General features: G+C 54.7%; 1 protein-coding gene across 45 annotated transcripts in view; it reads right to left on the bottom strand.

The window, feature by feature from the left end:
• Positions 1-434: 434 nt before the first annotated feature.
• The window catches only part of Src (SRC proto-oncogene, non-receptor tyrosine kinase), a 47,965-nt gene continuing 24,871 nt past the window's right edge, over positions 435-23,528 (bottom strand). For 16 of the 45 annotated variants that reach the window (NM_001431490.1, XM_087654729.1, XM_087654723.1 and 13 more), the window contains 12 exon segments: positions 435-2,521; positions 2,792-2,923; positions 3,030-3,183; positions 3,711-3,787; positions 4,646-4,825; positions 6,151-6,306; positions 7,365-7,514; positions 8,945-9,048; positions 9,217-9,315; positions 13,717-13,816; positions 14,973-15,230; positions 16,641-16,822. In NM_001431490.1, the coding sequence (NP_001418419.1) occupies positions 2,313-2,521; positions 2,792-2,923; positions 3,030-3,183; positions 3,711-3,787; positions 4,646-4,825; positions 6,151-6,306; positions 7,365-7,514; positions 8,945-9,048; positions 9,217-9,315; positions 13,717-13,816; positions 14,973-15,222 (1,611 nt within the window). In that variant the 5' untranslated portion in view covers positions 15,223-15,230; positions 16,641-16,822 and the 3' untranslated portion in view covers positions 435-2,312. 45 annotated transcript variants of the gene reach the window in all.

The raw sequence follows: 23,528 nt of genomic DNA, 5'->3' as shown, positions 1-23,528 counted from the left end.
AGGACACCACACACACAGCACATTGCACTCCACACACACACCCCACATACACAGCACACCACACACACACACACACCACATACACAGCACCCCACGCACATAGCACACCACCCACACACACACATACCACATACAGAGCACACACACACACATTCCAACCACTGCCTTTGAGATCACCCAGAAACACATTCCATGCATGCTGGGCAGTTCTGCTCCTTCCTGCCAGCTGCCTGAATCTCACAAACATCCTTACCCTGAACTGGGTGCCTCCCCCAGATCCTCAAGTAAGTGCAGACACGCTGCATCTGTCCTATCTGATCCGTCCCAGGCCTGGAAGTCACTAGCTGCAGGGATCAAGGACTCCATCTTCCCTCACAGCCAGGACTCCTCTTATTCCCACACACAATCCATGTTCAATAAAGTGCTGGCCAAACTGAGGTCTGTTCGTGTTTAATCAGACAGTATGCAGAGTATGTACAACCAGTCTGGGTAACCCTCCCCCACACCTGGGCCATGGAATGTGGGATCCCCAGGCCCTGCCGAGAGCTGGGGGTCCCCAAGGCCTCTGCATAGTCATCCGAAATCTACAAAACACTGTTAAAAAGAAAGAAAAGGAGAAAACCGGACCGCTGAGGCCACCTTACACAAAGGTCCTTGGGCAGTTGGAGTTGGGTAGGGAGAATTGGGTGGCAAGCTTAGACTCGCCAGGTGCATGGGGAGACTTGGGCAGGAGACCATGGGAGTGAAGTGGAAATGTCAGGGCAGGCCCTGCTTGGCATCCTTCCCTGCAAGCAGGGCCTGGCTGGCTCGGATCCCCGGCGCTGGGGACATTATTGCTGTGATAGGGTAATTGTGAAATGGCCATGTCTGGGGACAGAGTAGGGATGTTTTTACACGTTAAATATGGACACAAGGGAAGACACAGGCACATGTGTACACACACACACAGACACACACAGACACACACACACAGGGGTCCTTGGTTGAAATGCCACAAATCACCAACTGCCCACCTTACAGATAGGGACACTGAGGCAGAGAGAAGCTACCACATATCCTAAGGCTAGGCAGAAGAGCCAGGGACCAAGCAGTCAGCTGTCTGCTGTTCCAGGGCCGTGCTCCCCTTGGTCACCCAGCTGTGGATCTATCTATAAAGGGGCTGAGCAATGGCAGAAGCCAGAGTCACAGGGGCAGAGAGTTTAGCTTAGAGAGGGCAGGGTCAGTGTTGGTGCATAGCAGTAAGGATCGTCTCCCTCCTTTCCCCAGCCGGGGAGCTCCCCTCCCTCCCTGTGAGTTAGGGAATCCCAGCATAGGCAGAAGAGCATGCGCAGGGTGTTGAAATGATCAGGACAAATTGAGGAGCGGGGCTCCCCACTTCTTAGTTCTTCCTCTTCTACCTGACTGCCTCTGCAGCCTGAGCGCTCACTCCACTTCACGGCCAGCTCTTAAGGTCAAAGCCCAGCTGCATTGTGACGCACCTCTTCCACACCGTCATTTCCTACCCCTCACGCCGGGCTCAGCCTCCTGCTTGCCTCTTCCCCCATGATAGACCCATGAGCATCAGTGAGAGCAGAACCCTGACAACTTGAAGCCACTCTCGGGCCTCAGCCTGCCCACTCCCTTGGAGGACAGCTCTCGTTAGTTCCTGAGGAAGACAGAGGGAGCACCAGGTGCCAAGCCCACCTCAACCCGAAACTGCCCGTGGTCTTGGACAGGTCCCAGCCCCTCCTGGATTCAGTTTTTCCAACAGAGAAATGAGGGTAATGTGTTGGTGATCTCAAGGGTCCTTGGTGAGGACAGGGCTGAGGGAGTGCTCACTCTGACACTTATCCCAACTGGTGTTGGGTCTTGGGCTGTCTAGCCTGAGAGCCATGGGAGAGGGTTCTAGACCCAATGTTCCACCCAGAAGCCTCCAACAAGGATGACCAGGGGCAGTTAGTACATATAGGCCAAGGGCTGGGCCTTATTCCTCTTTGGAAAGGCTCTTTGGCCAGCTTGAAACAGACCCAGGGTTTAGAAAGTGGGGAGGAGCCAGGTGGGTAGAGTGGGTTGAGGTTGGAAAACCGCCCCCAGCTCGGCTCGTCACCCAGTATGAAGCAGGCCGACTCCAGAGAGAATGCACAGAGAGCCTGTGGCCATGGCAGGCGTGGGACAGTCGCTGTACCAGCCTCAACCTGTCCTTCCAGGCTGCCCCGTCCCTGAAGCCCTTCCATGCTCCAAAAGGGGCATTGCAGAGGAACTCAGCCCCAGAGAGAGGATGAAGGGAGGCGACACCCAAAAGCCTAGAGGTGACAGTTCTGTGCACACAGTTCCTATAGGTTCTCCCCGGGCTGGTACTGCGGCTCCGTGGACGTAAAGTAGTCCTCCAGGAAGGCCTGCAGGTACTCGAAGGTGGGCCGCTCCTCAGGCTCCTTCCGCCAGCACTGGCACATGAGGTCATGCAGGGACTCAGGGCACTCGGGGGGACAAGGCATCCGGTAGCCCCGCTCTACCTGGTCCAGCACCTCTCGGTTCACCATCCCTATGAACAAACAGAGAGAGGGCTATGAGGAGATGGCTCCAGAGACTGGCACAGCCTAGACCACTTTTACCCTATGCTGTACAGAACACTGTCTTGGAGGCTAAGAGTCCTGACCAGAGGCAGCCTGTGATCAGAGATCAGCCTCTTTGACAGACACATCCAGCCTAGAAAGAGGAAGCCCAGGGGTGGGTGATGTGGGGGAGCATTGGGGTGGTGGTGGTGAGGCTTGCCCTAGGGCCAAGGTCAGGGGCACAGGTACAGGCTCCTCACCAGGATAGGGCACTCTGCCCTTAGTGGTGAGCTCAGTCAGCAGGATTCCAAAGGACCACACGTCCGACTTGATGGTGAACCTGCCATACAGAGCCGCTTCAGGGGCGGTCCACTTGATGGGGAATTTGGCACCTACAAGCAAGAAAGCACGGCTATCGATACCAGTCTGCTGCAGGGGCATTGCTCTCACTCCCACCTGACAGACCGATACCATCAGATAACCGCCAGGAACTCCCACCTTGCCGAGCTGTGTATTCGTTGTCCTCTATGAGCCGGGCCAGCCCAAAGTCGGCCACTTTGCACACCAGGTTCTCGCCAACCAGGATATTGGCGGCTCGGAGGTCCCGGTGCACATAGTTCATCCGCTCCACATAGGCCATGCCTGAAGCAATCTGTAAAGACGGAGAGAGCCTGGCTCAGGGGCTAACCACACCCATCCCTGTGCTGTGAGCAGGTGCCTCGGGCTGGTCACTCAAACACCCTGCCTAGCCTGTGTCTGTTCAAGCAAGGAACTTCATTCAGCTTAAAATAAACAGCGCTGGCTTGAAAAGTAGACCGGAGCTCAGTGGGGGAGGGGAGAGCAAAGGACAATGGGAGGTCACAATAAGACGCAGCCAGGGGGGCAGGTGAGTATATAAAAAAGGAGGCCCCACAGACACAGGGGCGTGCTAGATCCTGCCTGTTGTCCTAAGTCCCCTCTCTGAGCCTCGGTTTCCTCATCTAGCAAATGGAAGTAGTACATTTTAAACTTTTAATGTTTTATTTTTATTCTTCATTACGTGTTTGTGCCCCTCTGACTCCCAGGTACCACCCCAGGCACCTGCAAGGTGAGACTCTGGTGTAATGAAGGCAGATCTCCTGAAGGGGGCGCTCTGGTCTCGAGAGCTAAGGGTGGAGGAAGGTGGAGGAGGAGACTCACCTGAGCAGACATGTCCACCAGCTGGGGTAGCCGCAAGTATTTGCCCGTTTCCCCCTTGAGAAAGTCCAGCAGACTCCCTGGAGAGAGAGACCCAGCTCTAGCCTTGTCTAAGTCTCCCTGTGCAGGAAACTGTGGCTCCCAGAACCTGGCCCCCTGCTCAAAGGCCAACACTGCAGGGAGTTAGAGCAAGGACTTGTGGTAAGGCGGGTAGGGAGGCGGTCAGGCAGACAACACAACAGGGGTTGTAAGATGCAAGAGATTATGTGTAAAGCCCGAGAGAAACTGCTTTATCAGGGCCGCACCGGAGAGCCAGTGGCTACCTGGGGCTGGGGCTGAGTCACATCACTAAGTCCAGCAGAGAACTCTGGGGTAATGTGGACGCTATACATGGTTTTGTTCTGAGACAGGGTCTCACGTAAACCAACTCAAGGTGCAACGGAGGCCGACCTCGAACTCTGGATCCTCCTGTCTCTACGTCCCCTGGGCTGGGATTACAGGTCTGTGTCTTATGCCTAGCCTTGTGGTACTGGAGATCACACCTAAGGTCAAACCCAGGGCCTTGTGCATGCCAGGCAAGCACTCTCCCAACCGAGCTACACCCCCAGCCCCACACCGCTGTTTGCCAAGACAGAGACAGTCTTGCTATGTACCCGGCCTGGCCTCAAACTCAAGATCCTCCTGCCTCAGAGCCATGGGCACTGAGATTATAGGTGTGTGCCATCACACCAGCAACAACAGGGATCTTGTCAGTGGTAAGGGACAAAAGAAACGTCTTTTAGGGGAAAAAATAGTTGATTTGTTATTCTTTACGAAAGGAGAGAGGCAGTCCCTGACACAGCTGTCCACTCATCCGGTTGGTTTGGGGTAAGGAATAAGTTACCCTCAGTCTGCCGTGTGGGCATCTGAGCAGAGGTCAGCCTGGGCTCAGACCTTACCCTTGTTCATGTACTCTGTCACAATGTAAATGGGTTCTTCTGACACCACGGCATACAGCTGCACCAGCTTCTCATGCCTCAGTTTCTTCATGACTTGGGCCTCCTGCAGGAAGGCCTCTGGAGACATGGTGCCTGGCTTCAGGGTTTTGATGGCAACCCTCGTGGTGCCGTTCCAGGTCCCTGTGGGGGAGGGGCATAGCAACATCAGCACAGGCCACCATTATGTCACACTGGGACCACCCAGGCTAGCCCATATGGGTGTCTGTCTCAATCCCTGCCTCTGAACTCATGGCATGGGCCCGGGCAAGGCCAGACACTACACTGAGACTCTATTCCCACTTAGGAATGGCGACCCCTCCCGGGGCTGGAGTCTGCTCATGAACAGTAACTGTTACTAGGATGTTGATTGATTAGGAATGCTGCCAGGAAGAAGGCAGCCTGATGGGTGGGCGGTCAGTGCTCCAGGCACCAGCAACCAGAACATGGCTCAGTGGAGAGGGAGGGCTGTGTCTGAGGTCACAGTGGACAAGAGGTCAGCTCAGCACCTGGGCTGCATTAGACAGGGAACAGACAGGCCAGCCTGGGAGACCTCCTTGCCACAGGGGCGGGGTCTGAGGGTAGGGCCAGCATTCCTGGAGGTTGCTGGTCTGTGCAGAACTCCAGGAAAAAGTGGCAAGTCCTCAGATCCCCACCACATACCAAGAATCACAGTTAAGGTTGAGAAGGACCAAGACTGTGGCTCACCCAGGCTCTGTACAAACCTTCCTTTTGGTCTGTTTTAAAGCTGGCCTCTCCATCTGCCCTTTCTCCTCACAACCCAGGACGTCCCTTGCCTACCTGGCCCAACCCCTCTAATGCCCTCTGAAAAGAAGACAGTGAAGTGGAAACGGCCACTAAGTCCCAACAGTCCCCTTACTCCTCCTGGGTGGGCAGAAAGCAGCTGACAGCAGGGGAGCCGGGTTTGGCTAGGACAGCTCAGTGACTGTCCCAAGGGCCTCCCAACGGCTGCACAATTAGACGGGAGACCGGACACCTACTTCCCACTACTCCCTCCGCACAGCACTGTCTCTCTCTGTGCTGAACTAACATGCAGATGCCTCCTGAAGCTTAACATCAACCCCGTGTTCACATCAGGAGGCTGAGGCTTGGTGTGAGACCTGGCCACACTCACTCAGGCCCTTGAGGACCATGGTGCCCAGTCCCCAGCAGCTCTTGGTACCCAGATGCCCTAGTCTCCAGCGGCATGGGCTACAAGGAGTCAGGTGCCCACCCTCAGTGCTGACCCTAGTTGAGTCATAGTGTGTATGGGGGTGAGGGTGAGGAGCAAAGTATATTACAGGTGAGTTTGAAAATGTCACAGGGAAAACGTAATAATTTGCATAGTTAATGTAAGGCAATAAAACAAAACAAAACCAGAGCCCAGTTGTTCAGCAGAGACAATTAAAGGCAGGGACTCAGGTCTTTGAGCTGTCTAGCTGGGATGAGGACAGGGCTGTGTTCCTTACCCATCCACACCTCTCCGAAGCAACCCTGGCCCAGCTTGACCTCCAGCCGCAGGGACTCCCGGGGGATCTCCCACGCATCCTTGGCCAGGCCCTGGGTCTGAGGCTTGGATGTGGGACACACGGTAGTGAGACGGTGACACAGGCCATCAGCATGTTCTGGAGACGGAAGTAGGAAATGGGGCTCAGGCAGGATCCCACAGCAAGCTGGCCTCCCTGTCCTGTGTGTATGGCCCTAGGCATCGTGTGCACGTTAGCTCTGGGGACAGGCAGACACCCTCCTGTAGACCTCTATTCCCCAAGGGCCTGTGGCACAAAAGTCACCTGCTCAAATCTCTCATTCGTTCAGTTACCCACCATATTTGGGAGTATAGAGCCAGTGAGGAACAGGTGTGAGAGCCTGCTCTAGGGAGGCCACACCCACACCCCAGTCACCTAGCAAGATCTCAGCACACAGATGCCACGGAGGATAGTTTGGGAGTGGGGAGTCAAGCAGGCTTTAGTAATCCTTTGGGAGCCCTGGAAGGCAGGTTCCTGGCCTTGATTTGGGGGGGTAACTAGGTGGCACCCCATACAGCACATCACCTATGCCAGGGCACAAGGCAAGATCAACTGAGGGGTTGGAAGAGAGGCCGGGAGGTGGGAAGCAGCAGGTGACGTTGGAGGAACCGGCAGGTAAAGGCCCCCGGGGCTTGGAGCCTTGGAACTGTATCACAAGGTTCCTGGAGGATTTGGTCTGGGAATCAAATGGTCCCCAGAGTAGAAGCAGACGGACAGAGGGCAGCTAGTCCTAGAGAGGCTGGAGGCCCAGACCGAGGAGGCAGCCCCCGCACAGAAGGGTGCACACCAAGCCCATCTTTGCACACGGCCCGCGCCCGCGCCCGCGCCCGCACCCGCGCCCGCACCCGCACGCCGGCTCTGCTGCTCTCTGTCAAAGAAGCCTCCCCCTCCTTCTCTCCCAGGAACCGGTTCAGACCAGTCTTAGGGCTGCAGAAACAATCAGCACCAGCCTCTGGCCCCTCCCCTCTAGCTTGCTCCAGGCAGACCCCCTCCTCACCAGCCAGCTGCGGAGGAAGGAGAGGCTGGGCGGAGAGAGAGGGGAGAAAGGAGAAGATGGAGGAGAGGCAGGGAGGGTAGAGGCATTCCAGGGGTGAGGAGGCACACCCTGTGGCACCCTGCTCCCCTGGGTGAGTCCCCACGCGGCCGGGAACACTCACTGGAGTAGTAAGCCACAAGCTGCTGCAGGCTGTTGAATTGCGTGCGGGAGGTGATGTAGAATCCGCCACTGTCCAGTTTCCGGATCTTGTAGTGTTTCACATTTAGGCCCTTGGCATTGTCAAAGTCGGATACAGAGAGGCAGTAGGCACCTGTGGGTAGACAGGGAGGAGACCCCGAGGCACCCTGCTAGTGTGCTTCTTGCTTGAGGAAGTGAGTTGGTTCCACTCTCTTTCAGCCCCTAATGTGCCTAGAGGAGCGGGCTCCGGGCACAGCCAGGCAAATCACAAAACCCCCAATGGCAGAGACCCCCTCCCCCAAACTCGCAGCCCTGGTAAGACGTCTGAGTCCCAAATGTGCTCACAACTGTGTGACCCTAACTAGCCGTAGCTTGTCCTCTCTGTTTCCTCCCCTGCACAATGACACTATTGTGAAGATTCATAGGATACTCCGCAAGCACTCCATAAATGCTGGCTACTGCGCTCTCTGTATGCCCACTCTGTCCTCATCTGCTTACTGAACACCAGCTGAGCAGACAGGAGTAGCCACTGGGTTGGTTATGTGGACATGGGAGTAATTAGCCCTGGGCAGGAGGTACATTCTGAGTGTGGCCTGCAGGCTGTGCCCCTGCCTGGCCTCTCTGGAGCCTAGAAGAACTGCAGCTGGTAATGTTCTGAACAGAAACCTTTGTTAAATAAAGCTTGGATCAACTCAGATAGAGGTGGGGCACAGGGTCGAGCGACCTGCTGGGTAGTAGGGAGTGCTGAGCGGAAGGACTGCCCACCACCCGCTGAGGAGGTCCCTGGAGCCCCAGTGAACCTCTGCAGGTAAATATGATGATCTTCTGGTAACACTCAACCTGTCTCAAACAATACTGGGAAGTCATGTTTCCTACAGTCTGCCCACTTCATGTGCACACAGAAGGCACAGGCTGGTGGCCATACCTATGCCCTGTGGCCACATATCCCCAAGCCCCAGGAGCCAGGCCACACCACATTTCACTCCAGCAGCACCGTCCAAGCCCAGCAGTGCAGGAGCATGCTCGCGCGCGCGCGCACACACACACACACACACACACACACACACACACCCATCATCGTGTACTGTGCACAGCACACAGGGGGCACAGCACGAGCACTTTTCCATCTCCTGCTGAGCCCCAGGCCCACAGGAAGCAGCCTGGCTTGGTTGCCATGGTGATGGGCTGGGAGAAAGGACAGAATCAGAGCGGAGACAGTCTGTGGGGGAAGGGCAAGGCCAGAAAAGGCCCCTGGGAAAAGGAAAAGGGAAACAGAGGGGCACACTGCTTCTGTTCCCATCCTGAGAACACATCTACAACTGTGTCACATCCCTGGCAACCTGTACCCACTCCCTGTGTGAAAACCGAGGCCAGAGGGAAGCCACCTCTGGATCACTCAGTCTTCCTCAAGTACCACGGTAACTTTAATTCCTGCTATCTCCTCCACTGAAAGGCTCTCCCCTCCCCATCCCGTGCACCAAACTCAGATTCACTCTCCAATACCCAGCTCAAATAATACCCTCGAAGCTGAGTTCTGCCAGCCACAGGGGTGCTCAAGCATACCTTTTGTGGTCTCACTCTCCCTCACGAGGAAGGTCCCTCTGGGGTTCTCGGCGTTGAGAAGTAGCCGCTCTGATTCCCGTCTAGTGATCTTGCCAAAGTACCACCTGGAGTGGGAGGGACAAGTGTGTCTGTTGACCAGGGTTCGCTGCCCACAATGCTGGCCCTGGGTACTGGGGTTTCAGGGTAGCCAACCTGCTGCCCACTCAGGCCCACAAAGGACCCTGTACTAGGGGTGGCAGTGGCAGCAGACCATAGCCGAACAACATACTCACTCCTCAGCCTGGATGGAGTCGGAGGGCGCCACATAGTTACTGGGGATGTAACCGGTCTGTCCGGTGCTCAGCGAGTGTGCCAGCCACCAGTCTCCCTCTCTGAGCAGAAGGGAGGGAGCAAAAAATGATGTCACCGGGGGAGCAGGGTCGGTGACCCTGACTTCCCCAGGTGCATGGCCAGGTTCTGTAGCAAGGGAAGCAGGGGCAGCCTGTGTACACAGCAAGCCAGCAGGAACTGGCCTGGAACCTCTACTTCCCAGACACACTGACCCAGAGGGATGGCGCCTAAAACCTCAGCAGAACTGAGCCCCATCCCACCCAAGACTGAACTGTCCAGAAGTGCACAGCGGCCTGCAGGTGCCAAGGGCTGCCTTAGGAGAGAGGAAGCTCCCTGTTGCGGGGAGGAGAAGGGAGAAGCAAGGTTTACATGAGACAGATGCCAGATTAGACCTTCAAAGTCTCCCCAAGCCCTGAGAGCCCTAACGCCCAATGGAGACAAGGGCTAGCCCGTCTGGCCCAGCAATAATTCAGTCCCATCCCTTCAAACAAGCAATGCTTGCCCCTGTCCCAAATCACAGCTCACTCCTAAAAGTCCTTAACAGAACTACAGGCCTCCTCCTGCAGCCTACCCCTGTCTGTGGGGAAAGTGAAGCCAGAGAGAACTGGGCCATGCCCAAAGTCACACAGCAAGTCACGGGAACAGAGGTGGCTGAGCCCAGTGCTCAGGACCCTCTACACTAACTGCCCCAGGAAGAGGGGGGAGGGAGGTGGGAGGAGGGCAAGAAGGAGGAGGGATCCCAGCAGGGCTCGGGCTCTGGGCCTGGGCAGGAGGGGGAAGGGCAGAAGTACCTTTGCAGCCATCTGAATGTGAACCAGGTCTGGCTGGAGCAGGGGTCCAGAGACAGAGGAGGGAGGAGCAAGCGAGAGCCCGACAGGAGAGAAGAGGCAGAGATGGGGGTGGTGAGAGGCCGTGATGGGGGGGGGGGGGGCAAGGGAGAGAGAGCGAGAGAGCCAGGCAGTGCTGGGGACACTGGGAATGGGGTGTAGGGGGCAGCCAGAGACCTCACATCCAAAGCAACCAAAGGGGACGGGGAGAAGGTTGGATGTTTGAGGGAAGATCAGAGGGCAAGGCCTGGGAGCTAGGGTCCAGCCCTTCCCACACCCCCTGTACAGACGGAAAGACAGGGTGGAGAAGCAAAGGGCTCTGTGCAAGGTCACACAGCCAGGCCAGGTGCCTCCCTGTGGGTACCATGAGGCTCAATGACTCTGCAGCTCTTCATGCAAGGCTTGGGGAGTAGACAAGATGAGGGTCAAATTATTCAGCTGGTGGCCTTGGCCCTGCCTTGATCCTGAGAAGATTACACAGCATCCCACCCTGGTCCAGAGACAGAAAGGTCCTGGCCTTGAGTCACACAGTCCCAACTTGACGGCACTGGAGGTCTGAGCACGTGTTTGCCCAGCTTCACAGATGGAGAAGTTGAGGCCAGGAGCAAGCTGAGCTGGAGGAGCTTGAAGGAAAGGCTGGAGGCGGGCGGGGAGAGCATCAGACTCTGTCTTGGCCAATGCTGGGCCAGAGGGGTCCCTTCTAAATGGACATGCGCAGTGAAGAGGGTGTGAGTGGAGTCATGAGGGACACAGACACAGGCAAGGTGCAAGCTCACCCAGCACCCAAAGGTCCACCCTTGCTTAGCACACATTTCCGTCCGGCTTGACCTCAGACACCATCCAACAAGGAAGGAGGCAAGCCCCCCCCCCCCCCCCGGGGCTGGGGATTTAGCTCAGTGGTAGAGCGCTTACCTAGGAAGCGCAAGGCCCTGGGTTCGGTCCCCAGCTCCGGAAAAAAGAACCAAAAAAAAAAAAAAAAAAAAAAAAAGAAGGCAAGGCCCCCACCCTAGCTGAGGAAACTATATTTGAGAGAGGTGGAAAACCCAGTCACTCTACTAAGAGAGACCAGTGTTTTCTTTATAGAGTAGAGGAAACTGAGGCACAGAGGAGGAGATGATTTGCCCAAAGCCACACGCATAGTCAATGGCAGAGAGAGGCTGAAATCAGGGGTCCCTAATGTCCACAGCCAAATGCAAGTTCTCCAAATCTCCAGAAGCCAGGGGACAAGAGACAGGGAGACAGGAGGACTGGGACAGAAGACAGGCTTGTACCAGGATGGGACCCAGGTTTGACATCAGAGACCACAGAATGAGGTGGCCAAACTATAGCCAGAGCTAGCAAAACAGCCTGACATCAGCCCACGGGTCCCTAGGGGTTCACTGGCCTGTTTGGGGGATACCTCTCCAAGAAAATGAACAGAGAAGTATCCCACTGCTCCCGCCCCCATCTGAAGCCTGAGCTCCCTCGCTGGCTCCCAGAAGGTCAAAGGTCAGTGTACAGACCAACATGGAGTAGGTGCTAATACGCATAAAACTGTTGCTATCACAAGAGCTAAACAGGAAGGAAGCACTAAAACCACAGCTCCTAGTGTGCCTGCCTGTACTGCCCCGGCCCCCCAGAGCTCAGTAGTTCCTGGAGAAACACTGTGTGACCTTGAACAAATAGCATGCCCTCTCTGGGCATGTGCTCACATTTATAAAGGAGGCAATATTTAGTCTCTAGCAAGTAGAGTGTGGACATAGCTTCAGGCTGGGGTAGGGATGACCACCTAGGCTTCAGTGGACCTATGCCTCGGGTAGCCAGGGACTGGCTGGCCAGGGGTCTGGCACTCTCCCATGATAGGGGCCCCAGCATCTCAGCTAGGAAGAGGTGCCAGGCCAAGATGACCTGAGAGTAATGACATTTACCGCCAGGCAGAACTGTTTGACACCTGAACTTTTCTGAGCCTGGGTAGAGCAGGGGTTGGTCAGGAAGTCCCAGCAGCAGCCCTGTGGCCCAATCCACCACCCCGGGGCCTCCAGTGGATAAGACTCCTTTGTGACTGACTCTAACTGCCTGGCTGCACAGGTCCCCACCATTCTAAAAGGCAACAAAGAGGGAGAAAGAAACTGTACCCCAAAGGAGTGGAGGCTGCTGTGACCCCAGAGTAAGACACAGAGTCCATGTCCCCAAGCCTTTCCTGCCTCCTGTCACTTGTGCAGAGTGTCCCCACAGGGTGGGTAGGTCAAGCACCCGGCACACCCTTCAAGGTCTGTGGGTATTCCTTCCCTCAGCTCTGTCTCTGTCGGCCGTGTGACTCCAGGCGAGCCAACTATCCTCTCAGCACCAGGGTCACACCGCTTCTCCTCCTGGCCACCAATTCTATCAACAGCTGGGGACATGGGGACTCAGGGGCTTCCCATGAGGATGGAAGGAGCGCTGGCCACTGAAGGAGGTACTGAGGAGGCCCCTCCCCAGGTGCCAGTCCAGAGAAAGGAGAGCAGGCTCCATTCTGGGCTTACTACTTGGCAGTCACGTGACCTCTGACAAGGGCCTTCATGACTCTGAGCCTCAGTTTCCTCGTTCACAAACTAGAGCAGCCCCTCCCCCGTCACTGCTGCCCCCAAGACCAGTGATAACAAGATGGAGGGGTATGAATGAGAGTGGCCAGAACAGCACATGGCACCTGCTTGCAGGGAGGGCAGCCCCACCCTGGATCTTGAGGGGTGAATAGGAGTTCACCAGGTGGATACAGGAGAAGAAATATTTCAGGCAAACGGAGTAGCATGCACAAGGATCAGGAGGTATGAGCACCGAGACACGCCCAGGGAAATGGAAAACCCACCTCTTTAGCCAGGACTTGGGAGCACTCTCTGACGGATCCTCTCTACCCTCCAGAACAGCTCAGATCAAAGTCCCCAAGCCTTACCTGCTCCAGGGAGAGGTCCTCAGCCCAGCACAGACCATCAGCTGCCCCCCTCCCAGGGAGACTGCCCACCCTTACCTGCAGTAGCTTACTGTCCTTCCTTGGATGGGCAGTCCGATAGAGACAGCCCCCTCTCTCAGGGTCATCTTGCAGGGACCCCAGACTGCTCCTACCCACCCCTGGCCTAGTCTGGGGTAACCCATTCCCCACCACACTGCCTCCCTCCCTGGCCTCCAGAATACACTGGGTCCTGCAAGTAGCTGGCACCCAGTCATGGAATCACACACCAGAAGAGGGAGGAAGAGAGCTAACGGGAAGGTGTGGGGAGAAAATGGAGGGTCGGATCAAACAGGTGGGATGCAGGATAAGCTAAAAGGACAGGGAGAGAGCTGGAGACACACAGGGGTAGTGGAGGAAGCACATGCAGAGAGCAGTCCCCAGCCTCAGCGAAGCATCCCCCTCTACCTGGCCTCGGTACACACCTGACATCCACCTTCCTCCTAAGGGCCAGCGAGAGAGAAGCAGAGAGAAGGAGAGGCTGAGGTGCGAAGACAGGACCCAGGACAAGGGAGGAGACTAGTCGGGGTCTAGGGAGGACCACCACCCACCAACTGCAGAAGCAGCCCTGTAGGCTCTGCACCGCCCTCTGCCGGCAGCTCTGGGTATAGATGGACCCACGCTCCCAGTGCAGTCCCCGTCCATCCACTCACGTGTTATTGACAATCTGCAGCCGCTCCCCTTTCTTGAAGGACAGGTCAGTCTCTGTCCGTGACTCATAGTCATAGAGGGCCACAAAGGTAGTCACCCCACCTGCAGAGTGGGATGGGAGGTGTCAGAACCCTGCAGGGGGTGGGCGTGGGAGGCTGCCTTTCTCACTCACCAGCCTGTCCCTGAGAGGGAGCTAAGTAGCCTGTGCCTCCCTGCCGGGCTGCAGACTAGGTGCTCCTTATCTGATATGTCTACTGACACAAGCAGAAGCCCCAGAGAACAGGTTCCCTTGCTCTGCACTCAGACCCAGCACACAATAGGTGCCCTAAGCCCCGCCTATATGTGTGCCTGGCAACTTAAGGCTTTGGTGCAAAGCTTCAGGACTCTTCTCCTGATTCTCCCCTCACCCACGGCTGCTCCTTGGACTCCTGCAGCCCACCCTCCGTTGCCCAAGGCTCCACAAACGCCTCTCAAATGGTCGAATGGGTGTGTGGCTGCATGGCAGGGAGTGGGCAGCCTGTCCAAGGGTCTGTGGTGGGATGTGGGGCTGGGAACCTTAGCCCATGTCTGCTTTCTGCGTGCAAGCAGGCGCACAGGCCCACCTGAGGGGGCGAGGTTGTATGCACACCTGTGTCTGTGTGTGCTCCGCACTGCAGGCGTCTAGCCTAGGTGTGTCTCTAGGAACACTGGGGGCCTTTTGTTGTTGTTGTCGTCTCCACTCAGTGCGAGGACATGCCCAATGTGGGCACATAGCATGGCTGAGTCTGGGTGGGATCTGAACGAGTGGGTGTGCAGCCGTGCGTGTGGCTGAGTCCGAGTGCGGGATTTGCACGCACGGGTGTGCAGCCGTGAGTATGGCTCCGTCAGAGCGTGGGATTTGCTCGTGTGGGTGTAGCCATGTATGCAGGAGCATGAGTCACCCTGCTCAGCCCCTGGGCGGCAGGGTTGCCGCACCACGCAGCGCCAGCAGAGGGCGCAGGGGCGCACTCGGGCCACCACACAACAGAGCCAGGAACAAAGGCTGGGCGGGAGGTGGCAGCTAGTCCATGGTGGTCCTTCTCCTCCGGGTCTCGGGGTCCCCTACAACCCTCTCCTTCGGAACCCGTTATACTCTGAATCTGGCATCCCCAAAGCGGCAGGAGCCCCGCTTTCCAGTTTACGAGCCCTTCTCCATTCGCAGCCTCTGGAAAACCAAGTCCCCAGAACCCAGAAAGGGTGCACCACAGCTCTGGGACACTCAGCAAGGAGGAGGGCCTACCTGCCAGAGGCCCCGCCCTTTGTGGGGAGGTGACAGTGTCCGAGGAGTTGAAGCCTCCGAAGAGCTTGGGCTCGGCGGCCGCGGGGGGCACAAAGGCGGCATTGGGCCCGCGGTGGCCATCGGCGGAGGCAGGCTTGCTTGGTGTCTGTGAGGCAGGGAAGGCGCCACCTGCCCCATGCACGTTCTCCGCGGGCTCCAGGCTGCGGCGCCTCTGGCTGGCGTCCTTGGGCTTGCTCTTGTTGCTGCCCATGGCCCTGGCTGGGGGCGACAGAAATCCCCCAGGTAGAGGAGAGATCTGGGAACAGACAAGACACCCTACCCACTAAGCAGATAGGCAGACTAAGGTCCTGAGAAGGGGACCCTGCCACCCTGGGAGAGTTCGTCTCACAGTTTCACCTGTAAAATGAGATGTTGGCGCCTTAGGACACAGCTACAGATAGAAGACATATATACCAGTCCAAAGCCCTGGGTCCAGCAGGACCCAAAGTCAGCTTTAGTCTTTCATAGGCAGGGACACGAGTCATATCTGTGTCCCCAGCACATAGGAGGGACTCATTTAAGTTTTGCTGAATGAATACATGTCTGACAAGTTGTCTAACACTGGGGGAAAGGTGTTAAAAGTGTTAATTGAAGCAGCAGTATAGTGGCTTGAAGAGGAGATGGCCAGGCCTTCCAGCCACAAGACCTTTGCAAATTCCCTGACAACTTCCCCTCCTGTGATGGTTTGTATATGCTTGGCCCAGGGATCAGCACTATTAGAAAGTGTGGCCCTGTTGGAGTAGGTGTGTTACTGTGGGTGTGGGCTATAAGACCCTCATCCTAGGTGCCTGGAAGCCAGTATTCCGCCAGCAGCCTTCAGATGAAGATGTAGAACTCTCAGTTTCTCCTGCACCATGCCTATCTAGATGCTGCCATGTTCCCACCTTGATGATAATGGACTGAACCTGTGAATATGTAAGCCGGCTCCGATTAAATGATTAAATGTTGTCCTTATGAGAGTTGCTTTGGTTGTGGTGTCTGTTCACAGCAGTATAACCCTTACTAAGACATCTCCCCAATCAGTTTACTTCAACTCTCAGCTCAAAGTCACTTCCTGGGTTGGGGAGATGGCTCAGCAGGTAAAGGCACCTATCATAAACCCTGCTGACCTCAGTTCAGTCCCCAGAACCCACATGGTGGAGAGAGAGATGGGAGAAAGGGTCCTGCAAGCTGTCCTCTGACGTCTGACCTTCACACATTCGTGGTTCACATACATGCCTTCCCATAAGCGCACAGAAGAAAGGAAGAAGGGAGAGAGGGAGGGAGGGAGGGAGGGAAGGAGGGAGGGAGGGAGGGAAGGAAGAGCAAGCAACAAAAATGTTTCAAGTCATATCCTTTAGAAGGGGGTCTCCAAATCCTTTCAGGAGCCCCCAGACTACTGTACCAGCCTTGGCTATATGTAACCCCCTCTCCTTTTAATTCCTGGTGCGCACAGAGTGAGGTACACAGCAGGTGCTTAATAAACAACCAAATGAAAGATGAAAGGGAGAGAAAGTTTGAGAGGTCCTGAGACCTCGACACAGAGGGACCAAGCAGAAGGCTTCATGGCACCCAATGCCTGCTAGCCTCCACATCCATGCTCAACCCAGGAAGCGGGGCTGGGGGCTCCCCTCTCTCATCTCCACTCACCTGGTAGGTAGCAGGGCTACCCCAGTGGATCAGGGGAGCAGTCTGGGGGCTTGGCACAGACACCAGCCGTAGTGTCCGGGTCTTGGCTTAAAGGCCCTGCTCCTCCTCTCCTGCTACGTATCCCTAGGCGAGCAGCTCCCCTTCTCTGGGTCTCAACATCTGCATCTGCATCTGCAGAGACTCTGTGGGGATGTGAACATGAAAACCGTCAGAATTCTCACACAAAGAATCGGGATCCCCGCCTGCCAGAGTGCCCTTTGACCTTTGCAAAGATCTTGGGAGTGAGAGGAAGGCGGGTAGCACAGTGGTTTGGAAGGCTCTGGAACTCAATTTCCTGGTTCTGGTGTCAACTATCTAGTCTAAACTGGTATGGGCACTGCCCCTGTCCCATGTCTTCCCCTTATGTGACAGAGCTATGACATGACCAAACGGGGCCATAGCAGGAGTCCCCCTGCACAGCAGCAGTCACTGGCATGTCTTCTGGGCGTGCCACAGGAAGGGTGTCAGAACCGATCACTCTTCTGGGCTGCAGGAGGCCTCGGCACTAGACTGGATGTCCTCAAAGAACCCTGATGGGGACAAATCTCCTCAGTTGTTCTCGGTACCAAGCTCTGATTCCTACCCATGGGGACCCGGGTGCAGCAGTCAGTCCTACACTCTCAGAGATGCCGAGGTGCACACTGGGGTGTGGCCCAGGCTCAGACTCAGAGAACATGGGCCAGGAAGACTTCCCAATGCCCCAAAGAATCACTAGATATTCCTGAGGTCAGGCCAGCAGTGGGCATGCAGGGAAGGCCTGTTTCCATGGTAACCCATCCCCTCCAGGTCACAGTGCCCATCAGCACTGACAAACTCAGTGTCCTGAGAGGTCTGCCAACAGATGGGCTTCCCTGCAGCCCAGTTCACCCACTCAACCTCCATGCAGCTGTACAGTTCCAGGATATCAGTCAGGCCCTCGACTAGCCACTCCAGAAGGACCGAGAGAATCAATACACAACATAAAAACAGATTTTAAAACAAAACCTATTTACAATATACAAAGAATTATCTGCAAGAGCTTTCTCTAGAATGAACCCAAGTGTACATGGTGGGTCCCCATGGTGTCGCTGGAGGGCGTCAAGAATGGGCTCCTGGCAAATGTGCCTGGAGAGGGAGAGCCAGACCTGGAAGACGTGTGCACATCTTTTGAGGATACAGCCCCTGGGCTTGAGACCTTACACTAACCAAGGAAGCATGCACCTCCCCAATACACAGAAGAGTGAAGAGGAACATTTAAGGCGAAGCCGGGGGTGGGGGGCCTGGGCCATGGTTGCAATGCTAGCTTGTGTGTGGGGTGGGATCTGTCTGTGGAAGAGGCTTGTAGTTAATGCTTGCCATTCAGATATTAGGTGTCTAAAAAGACAGCTAGATAGGGGGCAGCCCAGGGGTGACTGCAGCACACTCCTCTGTGCCCTCGGTGCGAGGGCAGTCAGAGACACGGGACTGTGGGAGAGTAAAGAAACCCTCAGCCACACTACCCGAGTCTTTCTCCAGCCAAGAGGCAGTAGTTCCAGCCAAGCGATGGACTCTGCAAATGCAGATAACTCTCCTTTTGTACAGGGGTATTTCAAATAAGGACCAAAGTTGGGCCAGCTAGATGGCTCAGCCGGTAAAGGTCCCTGTGGAGCCTGACCCACAGTGAAGAGGGACCCAACTCCCCAAAGTTGTCTTCTATACACATGCTGTGACATGTGTGCACACACACACATATCGAGCACACACAACAACAAATAAATACCTAACTAGCAACGGATCATGGTTAAGGCCCAGGATTACATGACCTTAGAGTGCAACATTCTCCTTTTCCAGTCGAACCTGCCACTTTCTAGGAATCTCCATCCTTGTTTGCAGTCAGAGGCCCTTGCTCCACCCCTTGTCCCCTGGTCTCATGGTCACTCTGTAATCCTCCCCAGGGTACCCAGAATCACCCCAGAAACTCATCTGGCAGGGAAATGTGTCTCAGTGGTTAAGACAGGCTCAGATCCTAGCACCCTGACAAGCCTGACCTCTGGCAAATGCCTGAAACTGAGACAGAGGGATCCAAGGACTTCTTCCGGCCTCCAAGTACAGATACATGCATCTGTGCAAACCTGTGCACATACATGCACACATGAATGATAAATCTTTTCTTTTTAAGAGAACAAGGAGGACAGGCACAGTGGCACATGCCTTTAATGCCAGCAGTCAGGAGGCAGAGACAAGCAGATCCCTGTGAGTTAAAAGCTAGTCTGGTCTACACAGAGAGTTCAAGGCCAACCAGGTGAGTCCTTAAAAAGAAGCAAGACAGGGAGCAGGCAAAATACAAGGGAGACACACGAAGCAGGGTCCCTTAGAAGCCCTTTGAACAGTGTAATTCCAAAAGCCTCCAAACCTGGGAAGAGACTTGGGGGCCTCAGAAGTCACAGCATCTGGGGTCCTTCCCTTTTCATATGTGCCTCTCTTTCCATTAAGCCCCAAGTTTACATCTATGTTCACATCTGTGTGTCTGTGTGCATGTGCATGTACTCCAGAGGTGTACACGAGGGGTCGCACACATTGATGTGTGTGTCTGCATGTGTGTGCACACACTGCAGAGGTATGCATGCTTCTGTGTACACATGAGGAGTCGCACACATTGATGTGTGTGTCTGCATGTGTGTGCACCCTTCTATGTACACATGAGAGGTCAAACATGGTGAGCCCAGATGCTGGCATAAAGACCTTCCAGTTGCTTCATCTTATTTTTCCCAGACAGGGTTTCACGTAGTTCAGGCTGACCCTGAACTTGCTTTTAGATGAAGATAACCACCTGACCCTCCTGCCTACTTCCCCCAAGTGCTGAGCCAAGACCACAGGTTTATGCCACCGAGTCCTGTTCATCCGTGCTGGAGATGGAACCCAGGGCCTATGTGTGCGAGGTGAGCACACTACTGACTGAGCCCAACAGTCTTTTCTTTGTCTTTTAAATGATTTTTGTGTGTACATTGGTGTTTTACTTGCACATGTCTGTGTGAGGGTGTTAGATCCCCTGGAACTGGAGTTTCAGGCAATTGTGAGCCACCATGTGGGTACTGAGAATTGAACCCAGGTCCTCTGGAAGAGTAGTCAGTACTTTTAACCGCTGAGCCATCTCTTCACCTCCTCTAAAATACTTTCTTAATAAACTCAACTCTGCTTTATATCGACTCATCCTGGAATTCTTTCTGCAGCTTCATGTGACTGGAGATCTCTAAGAAGAACCTGGCAGGCTGCTGCAGGCGACAGTGTGGAACCTCTGTGCACAGGTCCTCAGCACGGGACCACAGGGAATGGATGAGAGGAACACTTGGAGGGCCTGTCCCGGCCTCTGAGGATGGTAACCAGACCACGTGGACTTGGGAACTGCTGTCCTCAAGGGCGTTATGGACCAAGGTTCTTAGATCCAGGCTCCCTCTGACCAGCACCCATAATAGACAGGCTGTTACCAGCTGTCTGGAAACGTTTGCAAAATAAATAGAAGACTGGGCACAACCAGACAAAGCTCCACCCTGTTCAGCCATTGAAAGGGTCGAGTTACAGTCACCACTGGGTGTCTGTGTCCAAACCCTCCAGAAGCTGGGCCCCACTCTAAGCTCTTTGAAAACACTGGATTCTCATGAGCACCTAGAATGTGGGTCTCTTTCTATTTAGTCCCACGTTTAAATCTATGTTCACATCTCTGTGTGTCTGTGTGTGTCTGCATGTGCACGCACTCAAGAGGCATGAGTGCTTCTGTGTACACATGAGAGGTCACAGCATCCTTAGTTCACTGGTGGGGAAGCCTGGGCACAGAGAAGTTCAAGAACTTGCCTGAAGTCACACAGCATGAGAGTTAAAAGATGAAGGTGGTCATGGCAACAGCCATGATCTCAAGCTTCCCTGGAGTAGGGGTGTGATATCTGCCCAGTCACCATGAGTCACCCATTTGAGGGAGCTCCCATCTCTTCCGACACTCACAAGTTAAGAGGTAGAGATAGGTCACTGAGGGCCAAAGGGAAGCAGTGGAGGATGTAAAATGAGGTCACAAAAGGAAGGTAGCCCTTTCCTGTGGGTCGGGAGCCTGACCACAGGCTCCTGATTAATTCCACGACAGCAAGGGCTCCCACATGCCTTGCCACAGCCCAGCACCAACAGACCAGGTCCTGCCTAACCCAGCATCTCCCTAACTCTGCCCCACCCCTGTACAGCTCAGCCTCCCACCAAATACTTGCAGAGCACTGGCTCTGGGGCTAGCTGCTGCAGCACGGAACCCAGAGGAAACTCCAGAACCCTCTTCTGATGCAACCTGTCTCAACCCAGCGCCATCCCTCAAGAAAGGAGCCCCACCATCCTCAAAGACACAACCATGGTGTCCCCTTCTACCTACCCTAAAGTCAGAGGCATCTTTACAAACACACAAACCTAATGGCTGTCCCCAGAAAACCAGTAATAACTGAGTGCCCATCAGAGGAGTCTAAACAAAAAACAGCCTGCTGGCCCCGAGCACACTGGGCAGTGCCAAAGCTCAACATAGTCTGAAGAGATACTCCTGCCTCACTGTCAAGGTAAAGAGAAAGATCGTGGCCTGCACTAGCATGATAGTGCCTTGCTTTTCTCATCTGCAAAGTGGGTTCAGTCTCACCAACTGCCCCACGAGGTTGTCAGAGGTGGAGATGACCCAGGCACTGGGCAAGCAGGATCTACTGCTGTAGTATGACAGCTTTGCACATGTGTGCGTGCAGACACATATACACATGCTGGAGGCTTAGAGAAAGTTCTGGAAGAATCCCCAAGTCTTTGCAATGTTTCATCTGACAAGGGGATGGGATGGAAAAGGAAAAGTCCCCTTTTTACTTCGTATCCTGCATCAGGTGACAGCTGGACATTACTTTCTCATGATAACGGTTATTATCTACAGTGCCCAGGATGAAACCTGAGGTCTGGTGCTCCCTAGGCAAGCAGCCAAAGACCACTGAGTACTTAAGAACATTCGAGAATATCCCACAATCCCCCTGTGGTGAGGACTAAGTGGATGGCCCAGAGTCCACTGATCTGCTCTGGGTACAGCTCCCACCGCCCAGCCCCCCACCACCCAGGACTCCATTCCCTCTCTAGGAGGCTCACAGTAGTCCTTCTCCCCTGAAGACCTGTTTCTTCTTCTTAGGGTGAATGTGGCCAGGTGGAGCAGGCCTGTGATGAAGACACCACCGGAGTGGGGCACAGGTTTGCGTCTAACTGAATCTTGCCATGGTGCCCTGGGAGACTCCCACCTTTCAAATGGGCATGGACTCAGGTATGGTTCAGCAGAGGAAGCTCCCCTGCCCTGCACTCGTGGGCCCTCAGTTCCATCCCCAACATTACAATACAGACAGACAGACAGACAGACAGACAGACAGACACACACACACACACACACACACACACACACACACACACACATTCATACATAAGGCAGAGGTGATTATACACTAAGCCTGACATCTGGAATTAAGAATCTGTGTGACAGGGGAATTGGTTTCTGATGAACCCTGTCCTTACAGGGAACAGAGAAACAGTGTAAGAAGGGTTGGCGGGGCCTTGACATCAAAGCAGGTGCTCACCAGGGATTGTCACTGTCCCTACAGCATAGGGGAAGCAGCAGTCTGGCCCACAGCAACAGAAATGAAGGGTGCCAGCTATGCCTCCGGGCCCTGCCCACCACGCAGATGCCCCCATCGCCCCAGGCATAACAAGCACCGAAAGGAAATCACAGGCCTGGAGCTACAATGCCAGGGCAGGTGCCAGCTCAGCTTTTTCTAGACACACAGGCTAGGCAAGCCTCAGTTTACCCCTCCAAAGTTGAAATGGCATGATAGTTCCTACTCAAATGAGCTTGTGGTAAGGAAGACCCGGGGTAGTGGTGCTCGCAAAGTGCTTAGCAGGTGGGAAGCAATCGAGAGTATCTGCTGACGTCATCATGCCTATGGAAGACCAGCCCCGACCTCTGACCTCTCTTCGATTGCTCTCTTCATCAAAGACCTCCCAATGCCTCATCGAGTACTAAGGTAGGGACTGGAAAAGAAGTCAGAGTCATCGTCTGTAGATCGTGTGGACGGAGGCCTGAGATGGCAAGGTCATACGCTCTGTTGAGCAGAGGGATGGTTGACTCGGAGGTTAAGAGTGTGTAGCACTTTTACAGAGGCCTCACCTTCAGTTTCTGGCGCCTAGATTTAGAGAGCCCACAGACACCTGTACCCCCAGTTCTGGAGGTCTCCACGGCACCTGTACTACTGGGTACATACCCATACACAGCACATAATTACAAAACAAAACACACCTTTAAAAAAAAAGAACACATGGAAAAACAATCACAGGCAAAGTGAATTATGCATGACAGGAAGCTAAAAACCAGCATAATATCACACACCAACAGTGTCAAAAATTGAAATGAAAAAGAGCACCGGAAACAAGCATTATTCCTATACAGCCTTCAAGCTGAGTGTGAGCCTGGGAAAATCCCTAACGAGATGCCAGGCATTGCTGGCACACGCCTTTAATGCCAGAACCCAGGAGGCAGAGGCGGAGGGTCTCTGTGAGTTCAAGGCCACCCCTTGTCTACAGAGTGAGTTCCAGGCCAACCAGGACTACATAGTGAGGCCTTATCTCCAAAAATCAAACAAGCAAAAGTCCTAATAGGCTGGTGGCGGTGCACATCTTCAACCCCAGCACTCAAGAAGCAGAAACAGGCAGATCTCTGTGAGTTCAAGGCCCGCCTGGTCTACAGAGCGAGTTCCAGGACAGCCGTAGCAATGTAGTGAGAGCCTGTCTCAAAAACAGGCTTTGACTTATAAAATACGTTTTTATTTTAGGTATACAGATATTCGCTTTTATGTA

Source organism: Rattus norvegicus, chromosome 3 (assembly GCF_021556685.1).
Source record: "Rattus norvegicus strain SHRSP/BbbUtx chromosome 3, alternate assembly SHRSP_T2T, whole genome shotgun sequence".
Lineage (NCBI taxonomy): Eukaryota > Metazoa > Chordata > Mammalia > Rodentia > Muridae > Rattus > Rattus norvegicus.
Note: the sequence above shows the minus strand (reverse complement) of the source record. Positions and strands in the feature narration are given on the sequence as shown.